Consider the following 16774-nt stretch of genomic DNA (forward strand, 5'->3'; position numbering starts at 1 on the left):
GAGCAAGGAAGGGTGAAAAAGAGCATCGGGAGATGGAGGGGGAGCACAGATGGAGAAATAGAGAGGAGAGATAGTGAGGGAGGTGGAGAAAGAGAGGAGAGACACTGGGGTGGGGGAGAGAAAACTAGGCACTGGGAGAGAGAGAAAAAAGAGGGTGGTTACTGGGGGGGAGAGCCTGTGACAGGCATCTTGTAAATCCTAATTTACCCTATCTGCACTGCTCCCCCCCACCCCCACTCATACCGACATAACTTGGTCTGTCCCCTGCCCCCATACAGTAAAAAGATGTGAACCTTTTAATGTTGGGTCTCCACAACAGCATATCCAAAGGAGACCTGGTCCATGCTTCCAAGCTCAGGCCGCCACTGCCGGGTCTTCTCCTCAGGACAGCTGCTGTTGCGTCTCCTGTTCTTTCCCCCATCGGTCAGGGCCACTGCTGCCGTGTCTTCTGTTCCCCCTGCTCCAGGCAGCTGCTGCCGCGTCTTCTGTTCTCTACCCCCTCGCTCAGGGCTGCTGCCACCGGGACCACGTCTTCTTCTCCCTGCTCATGGGAGAATTCTTCTGCTCCCCCGTTCACCGCCGCATCCGCTGCCACCATAGGGATGCCTGCTCCCCACCACCGCGGGAAAAACAAATCAGTTCTCAAAGTGAAGTGCCGGTATGCCATACCGTTGTATACTGGCCCACTTCGAGCACTCTATGCATGCATACATACATACATACATACGTAAGCAGTAAGGGCACACATGCTGGCTCCCCCTCCCCCAAAGCCACTGTGACAGGTAAATTACGAGTGCCTCCAGAAACACTATGACTCCCCCACACTCTCTCACCAGTCTGGGTGACTCCTGCCCCTCATTCCCCGCTGTCCAGCTTGGATCACCGGTGCACCCAGCCCTGATAGCCAGCCTCCACCGCCATCTTGCTCAACGTGTAACAAGTCAACACACTCTATGGTAACCTGGAGGGCGGGGCAGCGAGGCAGCTGCTGGTAAGGTCAGCCAATAGCAACAGCCAATCACAGGCACCATGAAAGATCATAACAAAGCCAGTAAACATTCAATTCAATGTGAACTTCACCGAGCTTAATAAATCTACCATCCAGTTCCTGATTATGTCATATTTAATCATAGGTTCAGGAACTGAGCTAACGCTGGTTCCTGCTGAAAATGGCACTGCTTATCCCTCGAGTCTGCATATGAATGTAGCAGTGCTGCCAGACTCAATTTTTTGGGAGGTTTGCACATGCGCAGTAGATTCTGCGAGCTCTAGTGCTCAGACTCTTGCACTGCATGGCGGGGTGCTGCAGCTGGCAAAAAGGAGAGGACCCAAATGGAGGAGGCTGCATGCGGGCCTCCTCTTCTCTTACAGTTCTCCTCTACATAGAGAGAGCACTGTTCTTCAAATTTGGGGTGTGTTGTCCACATTTGAAGGTGTTATGGTTCCAGAGTCTGCTTCTTCAGATGCAGACTTCCTGGACTTTAGAGTCCAGATCCGACGGACAACCTGAGTACACTTGACCTTACAGCGGCTGGCTGGTGCCTGTTAACATCACGATTCAGAACTGACCAGTGATGGTGATCCAAGAATAAATCTTAACACGCAGAACTCGGATCCTCACTAATGCTACCAGAAGGCGTCTATCTAATACAGACACCACCTACTGCATTAGAATTTAATTAAACACAAATACACATCTGCTTTCTTGCATCTGTGCAATATTTGACAAACATGAATCTGTCAGATAGAAACTTATATCCCTTGAGTACTCTGCTGCTGATTAACAACTGTCTTGTATGCCTTAATTATAAAAAACATAAGAAAATGTTAGAATAATCCTACATATATATATATATATATATATATATATATATATATATATATATATATATATATATATATATATATATATATATAAAAATGCATGTGATGTGATGTGATGTGCAGGAGCTGTAAAGTAGTTTCAGATATTTAAACAGTGTAAAACTCATTTGAAAGAAATTACAACTAGTAAATGTGTCACCTGAGGCAAAACTTGCTAAATAGCAATTAAAGATTTCTGGTTGTAGAAAGGAAAATGGACCCATACACAGTAGATGCAACCATTTCATGAGCTGTAGTAATGTACCTTAGAAGGCTATCTATTAACACGGTATATTGGCAGCATTGATGTCTGAGGCACTAGGAAGTAATGATATGCCTATTTGATAATAGTGATAGTTGTTGAGTGAATCTATTAAAACTGTTCATTGGAATATTTGCATCACTTTGCATTGTGGTTGTAGAATTTGGCTTTAAATCCAGAATAAATTGTCATAATTACCCAAGCTCAATTTATAGACTAAAAAAATGTATTTATATTATACCCGCACTGTTGATTATGTATGTTCAAGTGTTTATTTTGAATAGTTATATAGAAACACACCAGCAGATAACTCAATCTCCTGTATGAAAAGCCCAGTTACTTAACCAGTAGAGTTGGCTTATTGATACATAGCAGGTACAGCCATACTCACTATTACATGCACAATGGTGATTGAGTGGAGCTTGAGCAGAGTGGGGTTTCATATATCTCACCAGCTGTGGAGTGTATTCTGCTTCCAGGTCTCTCTGGCACCAGAGTTGTCAGACTTAATCCTAAACTAATCGGTCTTGGTGAGCCATAGCTCACTATGGCTATCTAGAGAAGGCTAGTCAAAGAAGGCTCCATCTGTACCTGGAGAATAGAAATACATACTGGTGTCTGCTCATTAGTAACTATCTCTATCATCACCAGCTCCCATCTTTACTTGCAAGTTATCTAACACAGGAATAAAACTTCAGACTCACAGCACATACTCCACAGGTAATCCTCTGCTTAGATCCGCCACAAAGCCAAACAGAAGAGAAGCCCACTTCCAGAGCTACAGTATATGGTTGATCTTGCCAGAATTTCAGGTGGTATAGTGAAACTGCAAGTACCTCATTGCATCCATAGTGTGCTTGTTCATCTCTGCTTTCACAAAAGTTGATAGATCATTTCTACATTTCTAAGCTCTTTCTCGTTAATGCTGTGGCCATTTAAATTTCAAAACCCTCTTCGCCTTACATGAGAGAAGGAGAAGGGTTTCTAACACAATATGTACATTATACGTCTGAACTTGACCTGACTTGTTTATTTCCAGTGTTCTAAACATTCTGCTTGATTTATCTTACATTACAGCAAAAATGCAGGAATGGGTAGCCTCAAAAAGTCAAGCAGTTCAGGGGAGTCATAGAAAAACTCACCCCCAGAGATGAGAGGGCATTACTGTACCTCCTCCTGTTGCTATACACTCTCAGCTCCCATACTTACAGAAGTCTCAGTGGTCCTACCTGTAGAAATAGTAAGAAAATGTATGAATTATTATTATTATTATTATTATTATTAATAATAATAATAATAATAATAATTTTAATAATAATATCAATAATCAAGATAGTACTGGGCTTTTAGAGAATATACTGTAGTGTAAAACTATATAATTCTAAATTTTGCCCTAAAGTGATTTGGGCTTGAAGTAAACTACATGTGATTAAGGGCATTGTAAACTCAGTCACAATGCCTTCAGTATAATGGATAAAAGCACCTGCCATGCGCCCAAAAATGTGTCCTTTGATGATTTTTACCAATGGACATACTGGACACATCCACCCTTCATAGTATACTACATGCATTACAAACACAATTGCTTTTTTTATTGTACATTGAACAATGATATACTGTTTGAGCTAATTCTACTTTTGTCTTTTGTGTCTAATTGAGTATTACTTATTTATATCATCCCAGTTATTTGTGCTATTTTGTATTCCTGCAAAGGCTGCTCTATGTTCTTTGGAAAAAACTAGTTAAACAAATCTGTACTCTTCCATTCTAAGCAAGATACCTTATGCAACACATATCATCAAGTGATTATATATATATATATGCTCTATTTCACAGGGTGTCTGAGACATTTGAAAGAACTCAATGTTAGTTTTAATAATCTGAAAACCATACCACCTGAGCTGGGAGATTGTGAAAACCTTGAAAAGTTGGATGTATCTGGAAATATAAATCTCACAGAGTTACCTTTTGAGGTAGGACATTTGTTGCCTCGCTTTAAATTATAAAGTACATTTTAAATGTGTCAATGTTATAAAAAAAATCTGTTTATATTAATGCTTATAATAATATAATTTATTAATGTGATTCTTTGTATTTAGAGATAAGCAAAACCGTGGCTATTTAATTACGGATTATTTTACATTTTCACTTTTAATATAAATTTTACTGTTTTTTTAGGTACTTGTTTCCTAGCACGGCACCCATCGCATACCATTGCATGCCGATTTTCGGGTCCTAAGAGCCGCACTGTATAATTTTAAAATCGCATCGCGTGCCATTAAAATGGCATGCGATGCGATCCAAACGATGATATAATTGTACATGCACCCTGATTGGTGATTAGTATGTTATATGAACCCCCATTGTTAACTCCCCCGCCACTATTAATGCCAACCCGAAGCGTGGCGAGCGGCGGCGGTACGTGTCCTCCGAATTTTTCATACCCCCCCTATCTACGTTGGTGTGGAGTTGATTTTATACAGTGTGGTTAGCACAGCGAGCCCCGCGAGGGGATGCGGAATACATGTGAAGTTATCTGCGTCCCCTCGCAGGGCACGCTGCGCTTGCCATGCTTCGGGCTCGGTGGCTCGCTGCGCTCACTATATAATATCAACTCCACGCCGATGTGGATAGTGCGGGTATGAAAAGGTCGGAGGACGCGTACCGCTGCGCTTGCCACGCTTCGGGTTAGCATTAATAGTGGTGGTGGCATTAACAATGGGGGTGCATATAATATACTAATCACCCATCAGGGTGCATGTACAATTAAATCATCATTTTGATCGCATTGCGATCAAAACAATGTAATAAGATTAAAATTGTGGGCGCTGTGCTAGGAAACAAGTACCTTTTTTATTTTAGTGGCCCACAAATTTAATGAAATTACATTATTTGTTCTGTTGACACAATTTATTGCCTTCCTCTTGAGAGAGTTGACCTAAGTGATGCAAGCATTGTGGCGCCCTTGCTGTCAGGAGAACCGCAAAAGTCGTATTTTGATATGTATCTGGCTTATGCTGGAGACTATGATAGGTAAAAAAAATGAACTCTCAAATGCATGACCTCATCGCTTTGAATACACAAATTATGCTTATGCACTGGGAGTCTGTATGTGCCGCCATTATTTATTTGAGGATTTGGGGGCAAAGTCTCACTTTCTCTCTCTCTCACGCTATATGTATATATATATATATATATATAACAGCAGACGAAGCAGCACCAACCGCCAATGAGGATACTTTAAGGGTGCTGTACCAGAGGACCCACATAGGGACACCAATATACTTCGCAGACGGCCACACTCCCAATAAACACTCTGGACACACGTGTCCAGAGTATTTATTGGGAGTGCGTCCGTCTGTGAAGTATATATATATATATATATATATATATATATATATATATAGATAGATAGATAGATAGATAGATAGATAATATCTCCTGTTCTGTACACTTTAATATAGTAGCAGATTTGCATCTATATTATCTCATGTATTGAGCTCTTAATACTCTACTTTCCTCTTGACTTGTGAAAAATAGCAAACAGGCTAGGCATCATACTGTATCATAAAGCAAGTCTCTCTTCTCTCTACTTACCAATTTTATGTTGTAAAATCCCTTTTCTTTCTTACAATTCCTCAATAAAAATTTTACAGGCTTAAAATCCTAGACCTGCTCTGCATCTTCCATAAAAAAATGCTATTGAGATAGGGAGAGATTGATGACTGAGAGTACGGTTCAGTCTCACAGTTCTGATGGTCTCGTAAACCTTTATGATGCCGTCTGAGATCGTTGACTGAATTACAGCCACATTTTCAGTTTCTCCTTGAATTTCTTATCCTGGTAGATATCAGGTGATAGGTCTGTCTCATTCATACACAACCTAATCCTCGGTATTGATATTTGTACTGTATTGTATTTATTTTTCCTCATCAAAATTATTATATCTATGTTAAAACTGCTACAGGATTTGTCTATGTAGGTTCTACACAGAAAAGTTATATCTAATATAAATATACCAAAGGACATGTCCTCTAAAGGGAGAACATGGGTTATTTATTTTACTTTTTTCAATAACTTACATTAGTCTAGAATAAAAGGTTAGGCTAGGTCAGGTTTGATTATGCTTTCCGGAGAAATACAGTAGTTGTATTAAGCTTTAACTGTACCAAAGTGAAAAAATGTCAGGGGAATGCAGTCTTTGTTAAATTATTGCTAGGTGCATACTACGATCAGATTTATGCATCTAAAGGGCACATCAACAGTTTAAATTTATTGCCAACTTGTCCAATTGTTAAGTGTTAACTCCTTACCAGTGAAACAAGTTTGGGTTTGGTGCACTTCCTGGGATGAACGTGCTTAGCTGGTTGGATTGCTGCTAATCTTGAACGTCTGGTCTGGTTTTTTTCAAAAGCAGTGCTCCAAGACCCAAACCTGTTTTTGTGACATGATGTTATCACCAAACACCTGAAGTTGGTGATGAGTTTCAGCTGCAGATGTGCCTTTAGATGCAGAAATCTGATCACACTACACACCTCGGTGTTTGACCATGTATACGTCATACTCTCCATCTTACAACTGTTGTTGGTATAGTGATGATCAGAAGCGGAACTAACATTGGATCAGCAGTTGCACCGGGTAAGGGGCCCACTGCTACGCCGTCATCCTCTTTCTGTCACCCACTGATTTTCCCTGTCACACCCTGCCTCCCCCTGCCTTTTCTTGCCATCCTCTGCCTCTCTCTGTCACCCACTGCCATGAGTGTGATTGATATGAGGGGCAGTCTAATGGCTGTGATGGGAAGCAGCAGTAAACCTGTTCTGACAGGGTAGGAAATATGAATGAAATAGAGAACACTGCATTTGAGAGGTCTTGTTGCCTTACCTATTGTACCACCATCGTACAATATTACCATTGCTGCTAGAAAGGACTTTTTACACATTTATGACTTCCATATTTACTTTTTATACTCTATTAACATAATTTAAAGTGTAAGCAAATGTCAAAATCATTGAATTTCGGAACCGTTTTGTATTCAGTCCACTACTGTTATTTATTAATGTACACAGTGATCTTCCTTAGATGATTACACTCACAACTTGATATTTTCACACTGAAGTTCATTTAATTTATCAATCAAACAAACATAGAGCTCTTTTGCAAGGCTAACCACATGAAATTCCATCTACATACAAGAATATATTATTAATATGTTATACCTTGTACTGCAAATTAAATATGACGTCATTAATATTAATAGACATGTAGTGACTTTAAAAGCAGCTTTATTTAATGTGTCCAATATTTATACTCTTCATCCTTTGGCTGTTTTCAAGCTGTTCTATTATAGCTTTGTACTACATGGTGCATGTCAGGTTAGATCTAGGCTATCTCATTCCATCTGTCATGCGATATTCAGGGCATCTTTTTGGGGAACTTTTGCCAAAGTAGAATCTGATCTGAACAGGTGGTTAGGTAGCATTGAACCTTTTGCATAACAAGCTTTATGGCTCATTCAGTGGAGTCATTTTGCAGAAGTATACTTGTTACAGTAGGGATAATTAAACCAACCAAGCAAACAGCTTTTGTTTATTACTAGAATTAAAAGTGAATGTCTGTCTTAAAAATGTTGATAGTTGAACATTTGTGCAAATAAACAAAAGTTAATTTAGAAAATAGGACAGTACCCAAGCATACGTCAATTTTTCAAGATATCTATCAAGTCTATCAGTCTGTTAAGGTTAATGCACTTCTATATACTGTACAAGTGGAGCATTTGTGTTCAATAAACATGTAAAAAGCTATCCTTTTAGTGGACACATTGTTAACAGGCCTCACTTGAAGCACATTATCAAGCTAGCAGACATAGGGCCTTGTTCAGCGTGGATCGCTAATCAGAGGGTTCAATTATCGAATGGTTGAGCAGTATGCAGCAATTGCTTTGTGCTTGCACAATTTGGGAAAAAAATGTAAACACAGATTGAGATTTATCGATAGGCTTTATTATGATGGGCAGCCTGATAATATATATATTTTTCATTTTACATTACTTTTTTGCAAGACAAGCAACCCACTGGAAAGCTGTCATGACAAACACTGCAATGTGCAGTGAAGGTATGCAGGATGCTGCTGTCTCCTCTCCAAGGCCCTTATTCTAATTCGGACGGTACGGCCCGCGTGCGGCCGTACCGCCGATGTTTTTACTCTGCACATGCGCAGAGGTGAATCTGCGCATGTGCAGCCCCCTTCGCCGCAGACGTATTTCGTCCGCCGCAAAGGGGGCGTATAGGGGCGTGAGAGGCATCATGCCCTCATTTCCCTATGTGTACGCCCCGCGTTTCATGGGCGTTCCCATGCAAACGCGGGGCGTATGCATGGTAATGAGGCCATGACGCAACTCATGGGGGCGGAAAGCTGACGTCGCCGGATGTCAGCTTTCAGCCCCCATACAAGCTACCACACGGACGATTGTCCGTGTGGTCTCAGCTTGCGGGAGCTGCCGCGGCGTGCGGACCTGCCTTCGATGGTCGACGACCATCGAATGCAGGGGTCAGCTCCCACCATGGTGGAGGCGTACGCCTCCACCATTTTTATGCGGATCGCCAGCCGTCCGTGTACGGACGGCCGTGGCGATCCGTAGGGTGGGCGGGGATTGGTTTGTGCGGCCGGAGCCCCGTGTGCGGCTCTGGCCGCACCAACCAGAATAAGGGCCTTGGCTTGGATTGCAGGAGAGCGAAGCGGAAGGTGAGTGTTTCTGGGTCGGCCAGGGAGTGGACAGAAAATCACCAGATAGAGCTGCACATGTTCGAAAGGAAGAAGGACCGATGCAGAGGTCTCTGAAGGAGAGCAGATACATATGGCTGACGGAGAAGGGAGGTGAGTGCATGGGGTATGAGGGCCACTGATTAAGAGTGATTGCCCACATTGAGCATGTGGGGTGGGCGTTATTGGGTTGGAGGTGACAGTGGTCATATTGAGTGCAGGGTTTGGGGCTATTTTGTGTAAAGAGGTGTGTGTCCGTGTGTGTGTGTGTGTGTAGGGAGAACTCAGGCTGGGAGTGATGGGGCCACACTGGGTGAAGGGAAGGGGGTGGGAAGGCCACAGAAGGTGAACTGGGGGTTGTGAGGGGACAAGCTGGAGTTGATGGGGCCACACTGGGTCAATGGTTGTGTGAGGGCCACTATTTGGGGTCTGATTGCATACAGGGAGCACTGGCAGACATACTGTGGGTCAAAAGGGACACTGAATGCTGGGGGTCTGTTAAGGCCATAAAATGCATACTGTGGTAGTCGTACTGAGTTCAGAGACTATGGGGCCTATTTTTTATGGATCGCATATTTAATGCAATCTGGCCAGGTATCTTACCACATAGGATTGCATTGCAATATGGCTCCCTGATGCAAAATCTGGACGGTGGAATTTGAGAATAGTGCTGGCTGTATGTTTGGCAAGTGGAATTTCCAGCTGTCCATTCATATCATTAATTAATATTGAGGAGATCTTTTCAGGACCAAATATAGGCACCTCAGGTGTCTCTGTGAAAAACTAATGAGTAAATTCGATCTTCTAGCTATGACCTCTTCCAGCCTGTAGTGCATCTTCTTTCTTGCTTAGGATTTTCTCTTGTTGCTTGCAGTCAGCTGTCTATTGTCTTCCAGGATGTCTGAGAGGGCAGCTCTCTCCTCCAGGCAGGAACTGATGCCATCTTGCACAAATAAATGCCCCTCCAGTGCTACAGCAATTAATCATGCTAGGGGTTCCATGTGTCGGACACATCTCTTCAACAAGAATGACATTCAGCATACTTAAATTTGCTGTATAGAGCTGTTGTCACCTCATAACCTTAGACAAAATAGTTCAGCATTATTTATGAGGTACAGAAATGTATTGTCGATTTATATTAAATACTCCAAACCACTTGTTTTGGTGGTAAAAATGTCTCCACATTTCACTTCAAAATGTTGCTTTATGTGTTCCCATTCCTACTGTACCTCAACTACTGTAGGACACATATAGAACAATGACAGCCTTTGTGTCCAAGATACATTCACAGACTATACTCTTGTACAAAGTACAAAACATAAAGTACTGTATGTATTTATAACAACATGACTAGTGTATCACCTGAACTCGTCACAATTAGTGGATTTCACAATAATTTTATATTTGCATAGTAATGTTTTTACGAGAACATATTAAAAATGGGTATCATTGTACTATTCTTAATTAAATTGTTACATGTCAATGTCAATGTAGATGTCTTTCAGTTTTTATTATATTGATTTTAGTCTAGCATTTGTTTTTGAAATATTAGGATTAAATGAGTTACATGAGTGCTTTTTGGGATATTCTTTTCTGATATTTGCATTTTTTTTGCATTCCATTTATATTGTAAGAGAGATGTGGTCTTAGCTGCACAGCATCCAAAAGGTATGCCAGAGACCATGTATGCATCCTTCATTTATTGTATAAGCAAGTTATTATTTTTGACAATAGTGAGCAAATACACAACATTTTTTCAGAGGTAACTGGGTGGAACATTTGCCAAAATGTTGTCAATACACAACAGCTGTGTGGTATAATGGAGTCAGGTTTAATTGTGTCTATAATCTTGAGAGAGTGATGTAAATAGCAAGGACAGATGAAAGGGCTTCAGAATCTGATGTCAGAGAAAGAACACAGCAGTGAAGGATTAGTAGTGACAGAAATCTCATAAATATTAAAACAATAAAAGACAAGGACAAATAACATCTAAAAAATAACTAAATAAGGAAAATTATTTTTATTAATATAATGATTTTCCTTCACAGAATAATATAAATTGAAGAAAATATACTGTATATGTTTATTTATTAGCTGCACTAATATTTACTATATTTGTGCATATTAGATTTGTTTACTTCATTAAAAATGTATTGAATTAAGTTTATCAGTTTACCATTGTTTTCCATTGTTAATATTAATACAAGCATTGTGATTGACTATGGATAAAGAACAGTCGATAGACAAGCAGGAGCAGAAACCAAGTACTAGTGCTATTTCTTCTGGCAGGAAAGAAAGAACCTTTTCCCAGAGACCCACTGGTGATCATGAAAGTCCACTTAGCACATCAGATTTAAACAATATGTTGACATCTTGTCAAGCCTCTAATAATTGTCCAACATTAGTAATAATACATTTACTGTGACTCAAACTCATACAGAAACAACTCAGAGAATAGTAGAGGATTATTTCAATGACAGTAGACAAATGAGCATAACAGACAGTCCTTTTGACTGCTGGGAAAAATGTTAACAACTGAAGATAATATTAGAAACATTGTCATCTGCCAGAAGCCCATTGGTAACTTGCTTTGTGAGGCCTCAAACAAAACATGCAATTCAGCCACAAAGGTGACAGTCCCTTTATTACACTGAGCATGTCCATTTTAATATCTAACATAAAGAAGGGTAGCGACACTTTTTTGCAATGTGTGTTTGTGCCAATACTCTGATGCTTAGTAACCAGCCAGTTCACTACAGCCTATGGTCAATACTGGTGAAAACAATATTATAAGCCTGGAGGTAGTGAAAATGACTAGAAATGGAACAAATTCAGCCCAAATTACATGTTTTTAGCAGCTTTTATTTTTTATAAAAAATTCAGTTCCAAAACTAAAACCAAACACATGAAGATGGTTTTGCCACATTAGCATTAACACACAACATTTATACATTTCAAAAATCTAATTATTCACTGAAATATTTTAAAAGATCCACAGGTGGGGCTAATTACATCAAATCAAATAATTTTTATTGTCACTATTACATTAAAAGAAATGCATAAGTGAAATACTCACAGATCACATACTATAATTCAGAAGTAAAAAAAAAAACTTACGCAGCCGACTAGTACGGCAACCTAAACATCTATAATGTTTTCCAGGTGGGTATCAGTGAGAAAAGAGAATGACAAGGGTGGCTAGAATCTAAAATCATTTTATTAGCCTTAACTTTACTCCTTTAGGAAAAAATATCTGCCATCCTAGGCAAGGGTTGGCCAATGATTTTTTCTGCAGTCTTAACCACGGTCAGAACACTTGGAATTCCCATACCATACTTTGATAGTATAGGTTAATAGGCTCTCAATTACACAGCAGTAGAAATTCACAAGTAATAGCCTAAATAACCCCGCTGCGCTAAGTTCCCAGCAAGAAAAAAAGGCGTTGCTGAGTCTTTCTAACTGCTATGGCAGTGTACACAGATGACGTCAGGTCTTCAGTAAACTAAATCAAATCTAAATCCAACAGCGTTTACCTGCATTCAATGCAAATTTTATCCCGATGCGGCAATGGGATAGAATGCAGAAATAGACTTGCCTGGCAAACCTATTCCTGCCTCGATCTAGCACATCGAAGGCAGTCCCATGCTTCTCAATGCAGCTGGATTTTAGAAAATGTTCTAGGGTTGTTGGGAATCCCTATAACCGTCTTCCTGTGCAGATATTGGGTGTTGGAGTCAGCAGACCAGACTGAGGACTGTAATTGGTGGATTGGGAGTGAGCTGACCTGTGGCAAAATGGCAGTGCCCAGTGTAGGGAGATGGCAGGAAGGATTGTGGAGTGTCCATGAGGCAGCTTAGGGTGGTGAAAGTACCAGAGAGACAGATATTATGTTAGCCAGGATGCTGCCCACAGGACACAGGATAAAAACTGTGAGGGAATTGGGAATGGCATAGAGCCAAAATAGTGGGGTGAAGGCTAGACTTCGTCCCTCAAGAAAGATACAGTTTTTTTGCATCTGATAAACAGATTGCTGCCCTCTGTCCAGGTCAGTGTGGTGCTTATAGCTGAGCATGATGGGGACCACCACTGCTAGTCATTGTATGACCTTGTGCTGCTGATAGTCATAATCATTATATGTATTTGCTGCAGCCTTTCAGCAACTACAGGAGATATGCCACTTGACCACTAAATTTAATTTAAACATATATTTTTTTAAATCCCAATACCAATTGCCAAAATTGTACTACATCTCCAAGTGTAGGATGTATAAAGTCAAAAATCCACATAATGTAGTTACAAATTATTTCCCTATTATATTGCCCTTTAATGTCTGGGGGAAATTTATTAATGGAATATACTATTGCGCTACTGTATAATATTTATAGTTTTTTTTTCTTAATGTCTTTATACTTACTTTATTACTTATTTATAAAATATATGCTAAAACCTAATTGCTTCGTTGTAGATGGATAGAACAGCCAATAAACGTATAGCCCTAAAATCTTCATAAGGCATGGGTTATATTTCACAGCTCTGGTATATGTAAATCTAGAAAACATCAAACATATATTTATAAACATTATTGATTTGTAAGTCTTCATCCATTTCTTACCCTAAATAAATACTCACCAACCATATTTAATTTTATTTGTAACCTATTTATCTTGTACATTTCTTGGAGAAATTGCCCAGAGGGGAGATTTTTGTTGCGTTCCATAAAGCCGTCTATGATGTGAGAAGGAATAATGTAGTGTATATCAGCACATAAACCAATATGTTATTGTTTGGTCTTTGAAGGCATGAAAGAGCTAAAACTGACAGGGGAAATCTTTATGTGCTAACGGCAGAGCTCAGCATCCCGGCAGAACAGTTGAAAACCTCTTAGCAACTTTATGCTACATCAAAACATTTTTAAAATGCACAATCAGGTTTAAAAACAACTTTGTTGCTGTGAAATGTATCTGCTTATCAAATTTTAACAAGCCATAATGAATACTAAGGGACATGCTACCCACGCATTTATTAAATTAGAAAAGTAAGGTAAGGTAAAGTAAGGTAATACATGTAACTACGATGTAACTATGATAGCATCACACATAAATGACAAAATGGAGCTGCAGTTACTTAAACCAGGAGACCCAATCTGTGGGCAACTACAATCTGAATTCAACTTATAACAGTATGCGGTCATTAGGTTATCAGTGTCTAGGTTGACTGTGAAAAGGTCGACCACTATTGGTTGAGAGGCAGGCGGTTGACACATGAAAGAGGTCAACATGCATTAGGTTGACATGGCCAAAAAGGCAGACACAAGCAAAAGGTGAATCTATAATTCAATTGCATTGATTTTGTTTGAGCGTTGCTGCCACCTGTGTTTTTCTTGTTATACTGTATATGGGAACTGACTATTCCCTCTTTAGCAGCAGCTATTTTGAGAACCACCTCACAGAAGCGCCCAAGATTAACCTATTAGTTGATTCATTGGTCCAGTGGTGTACCTCTGAGGTATTTTGCTCCATCTGGGAGCTTTATCAAGGAGTGATATGTTTTTCCTTCTTGAACCTTTTTAGCCAATAAAGGGGGTGCCTTTTTGAAAAAGCCACCCTGCTGTGTGTCTGCACATTAAGGGGGTGGGTAGTATGATTCCTATCTTGGGTTCTAATGAGATAGCTTCCCATACCACCTGCTTCAGTTTATAAAATAGAAATTGTATTTCTATTTACAATTATGAAATTTTAGGGCTAAAATGTGCTATTTTTATATTGCAGTAATCTTTCCTTGGTATTTTATAAATAGTTTTTTCACTTATACAAATTTCATTGCTTTGACCAATGGCAACTCCCATCACACATAAAAACGGACCAGATGGAATAATATATCACTATTTGATAAATCTCCCAAGAGGGATATTTACTCCATTGGTCAAGGGTACACCACCAGACCCCCATCACCCATGGATTGTCCAACTTACATGTAGCCAATGACTAGTTTACCTCTGTCACTTACATAAGCTGTGACTGCAGGTCTATACAGTTAACGAGCCAATTCACGCTACATCCTGAGGATTGCCAGATGGCAGCGACTTCCACGCTACTATTCCTCCTCCCCTAAGGAGGTAATAACTACAGACCACATCTCCTGCAGTAGAGATCAAGCTACAGACTGTGTCTACAGTGGATGGTATTTAATTTGATTCTAGTTCCTTATAATCCTATACGGGGAATATGTGCATTTTATTAGTTACAACTTGATGTGGAAGATTCCTACTTTTATTCAGCTGAACTTTTTTCTTTTTTTGGGAGAACTTTTTAACCAATTGATCCACCTCATGTAGATATTGTTTATATAATGTTTTCAATGATTTATTAATATACTAGAGAGAGAGTCGTATTATTAAAATTAACTTAATTATTTCTTATGAAAGAACTGTGATTTTATTGATTCATATCAGTACGTTTAGAAGGCTATCTAATTGTGCTTGCACAGGCATAAAAATGACTGTAAAATAGCGCCTAAAATTTGTCTAGGAGAATTATTTAAAAGAGCAGCCAAATACTGCCATACCAGCATATGGTTCTACACTTACATGAAGCATACTTATATGTTTCGAGTGAAATAAATAATTGTCCCATGGATTTGATTTAAAAGATGAACAGCATGTGTCATGTTAGTGTACATACCAAAACATTCTTATTATAAAATAACTTATTGAAAATGTGCAGATTCAATTAAGAATGGTAAGTTTCAATCAAGCAAAGGTGCTTGCAGATCTGCCTACTGTAAAGCTGGGTACACATATGTACAATTTCATTTTTCTTGCGACCGTTCGATCGACCGAATACACGTTCGGCCGTCCAAAACATACGACCGATCTGCGCGTACACATATGTACAATTTTACTTGCGACGTCCGATGTACTCCCGTCCAAACAATCGCAAGAAAAAGATTGTACCACCGTACACACTCTCCCGATCTGGCTATTCGCACGATAAAAATGTACACAACATTATCATAATGGGCTGGATTAAAAGAGCATACCAAAACGAGGCGTGATCACAGAGCAGGCCGGGATGTTCCCATGTGATGCGTTGCTGCCGTGGGACCGCTTTCCACTACATACACCACCATGTTCCAATGTGTTTGATGTTTTTTGGGTGGCTGGGCGTTCCTGCTACACCTTCACGTGGCACCTATGTCATGGCAAGCAGTCTCACGGCAGCAATGCATCCCATGTGAGCAGGCCGGGATGTTCCCATGTGATGCGTTGCTGCCGTGGGACCGCTTTCCACTACATACACCACCATGTTCCAATGTGTTTGATGTTTTTTGGGTGGGTGGGCGTTCCTGCTACACCTTCACGTGGCACCTATGTCATGGCAAGCAGTCTCACGGCCGAACATCACATATCTATCTATCTATCTATCTTCTATAACTATATCTGTCAGGAATGCACACACAACGATTATTTATTTCAAAAGGAATGCACACACAACGAATATTCTTTAACAGCATGGCGCGGAAAGTACGGGGGAGAAGACTTCCTGTTGTTTACATGCTGCGCTGATGGAGGGATGACGCAGCTAGTCAACACCCACATGGGCGTGCTGCTTTTGGGAGGAATGATCGCAGGAACGGACTGCATATCGATCGAACATGCGTACACATGTCACTTTTCTTTCGATATGGAGCCGTCCTGTCGGAAGAATATTAAGCAGCAAAGAACCTGCGACCGACCGACCGTGAACGGCCAAGAGCGTTTTTGGCCGTTTATCGATCGCAACGAAGGGATCGGGACTGCGTACACATATATACAATCGAACGGCCATTCGTCCGCAGAACGGAAGAACGGCCCGACGATTGTACATATGTGTACCCAGCTTAAGTGAC

The 16774-nt window shown here is 40.2% G+C and overlaps 1 protein-coding gene across 1 annotated transcript in view; it reads left to right on the forward strand.

Moving 5' to 3' along the window:
* The window catches only part of LRRC2 (leucine rich repeat containing 2), a 315710-nt gene that overhangs the window by 240607 nt on the left and 58329 nt on the right, over positions 1-16774 (forward strand). The window contains exon 5 of the mRNA XM_083158350.1: positions 3962-4098. Coding sequence (XP_083014476.1) covers positions 3962-4098 — 137 coding nt within the window. The remainder of the gene's footprint in view (positions 1-3961; positions 4099-16774) is intronic.

The sequence above is a fragment of the Crinia signifera genome, chromosome 1 (assembly GCF_055691185.1).
Source record: "Crinia signifera chromosome 1, ASM5569118v1, whole genome shotgun sequence".
In the NCBI taxonomy this organism is placed as follows: Eukaryota; Metazoa; Chordata; class Amphibia; order Anura; family Myobatrachidae; genus Crinia; species Crinia signifera.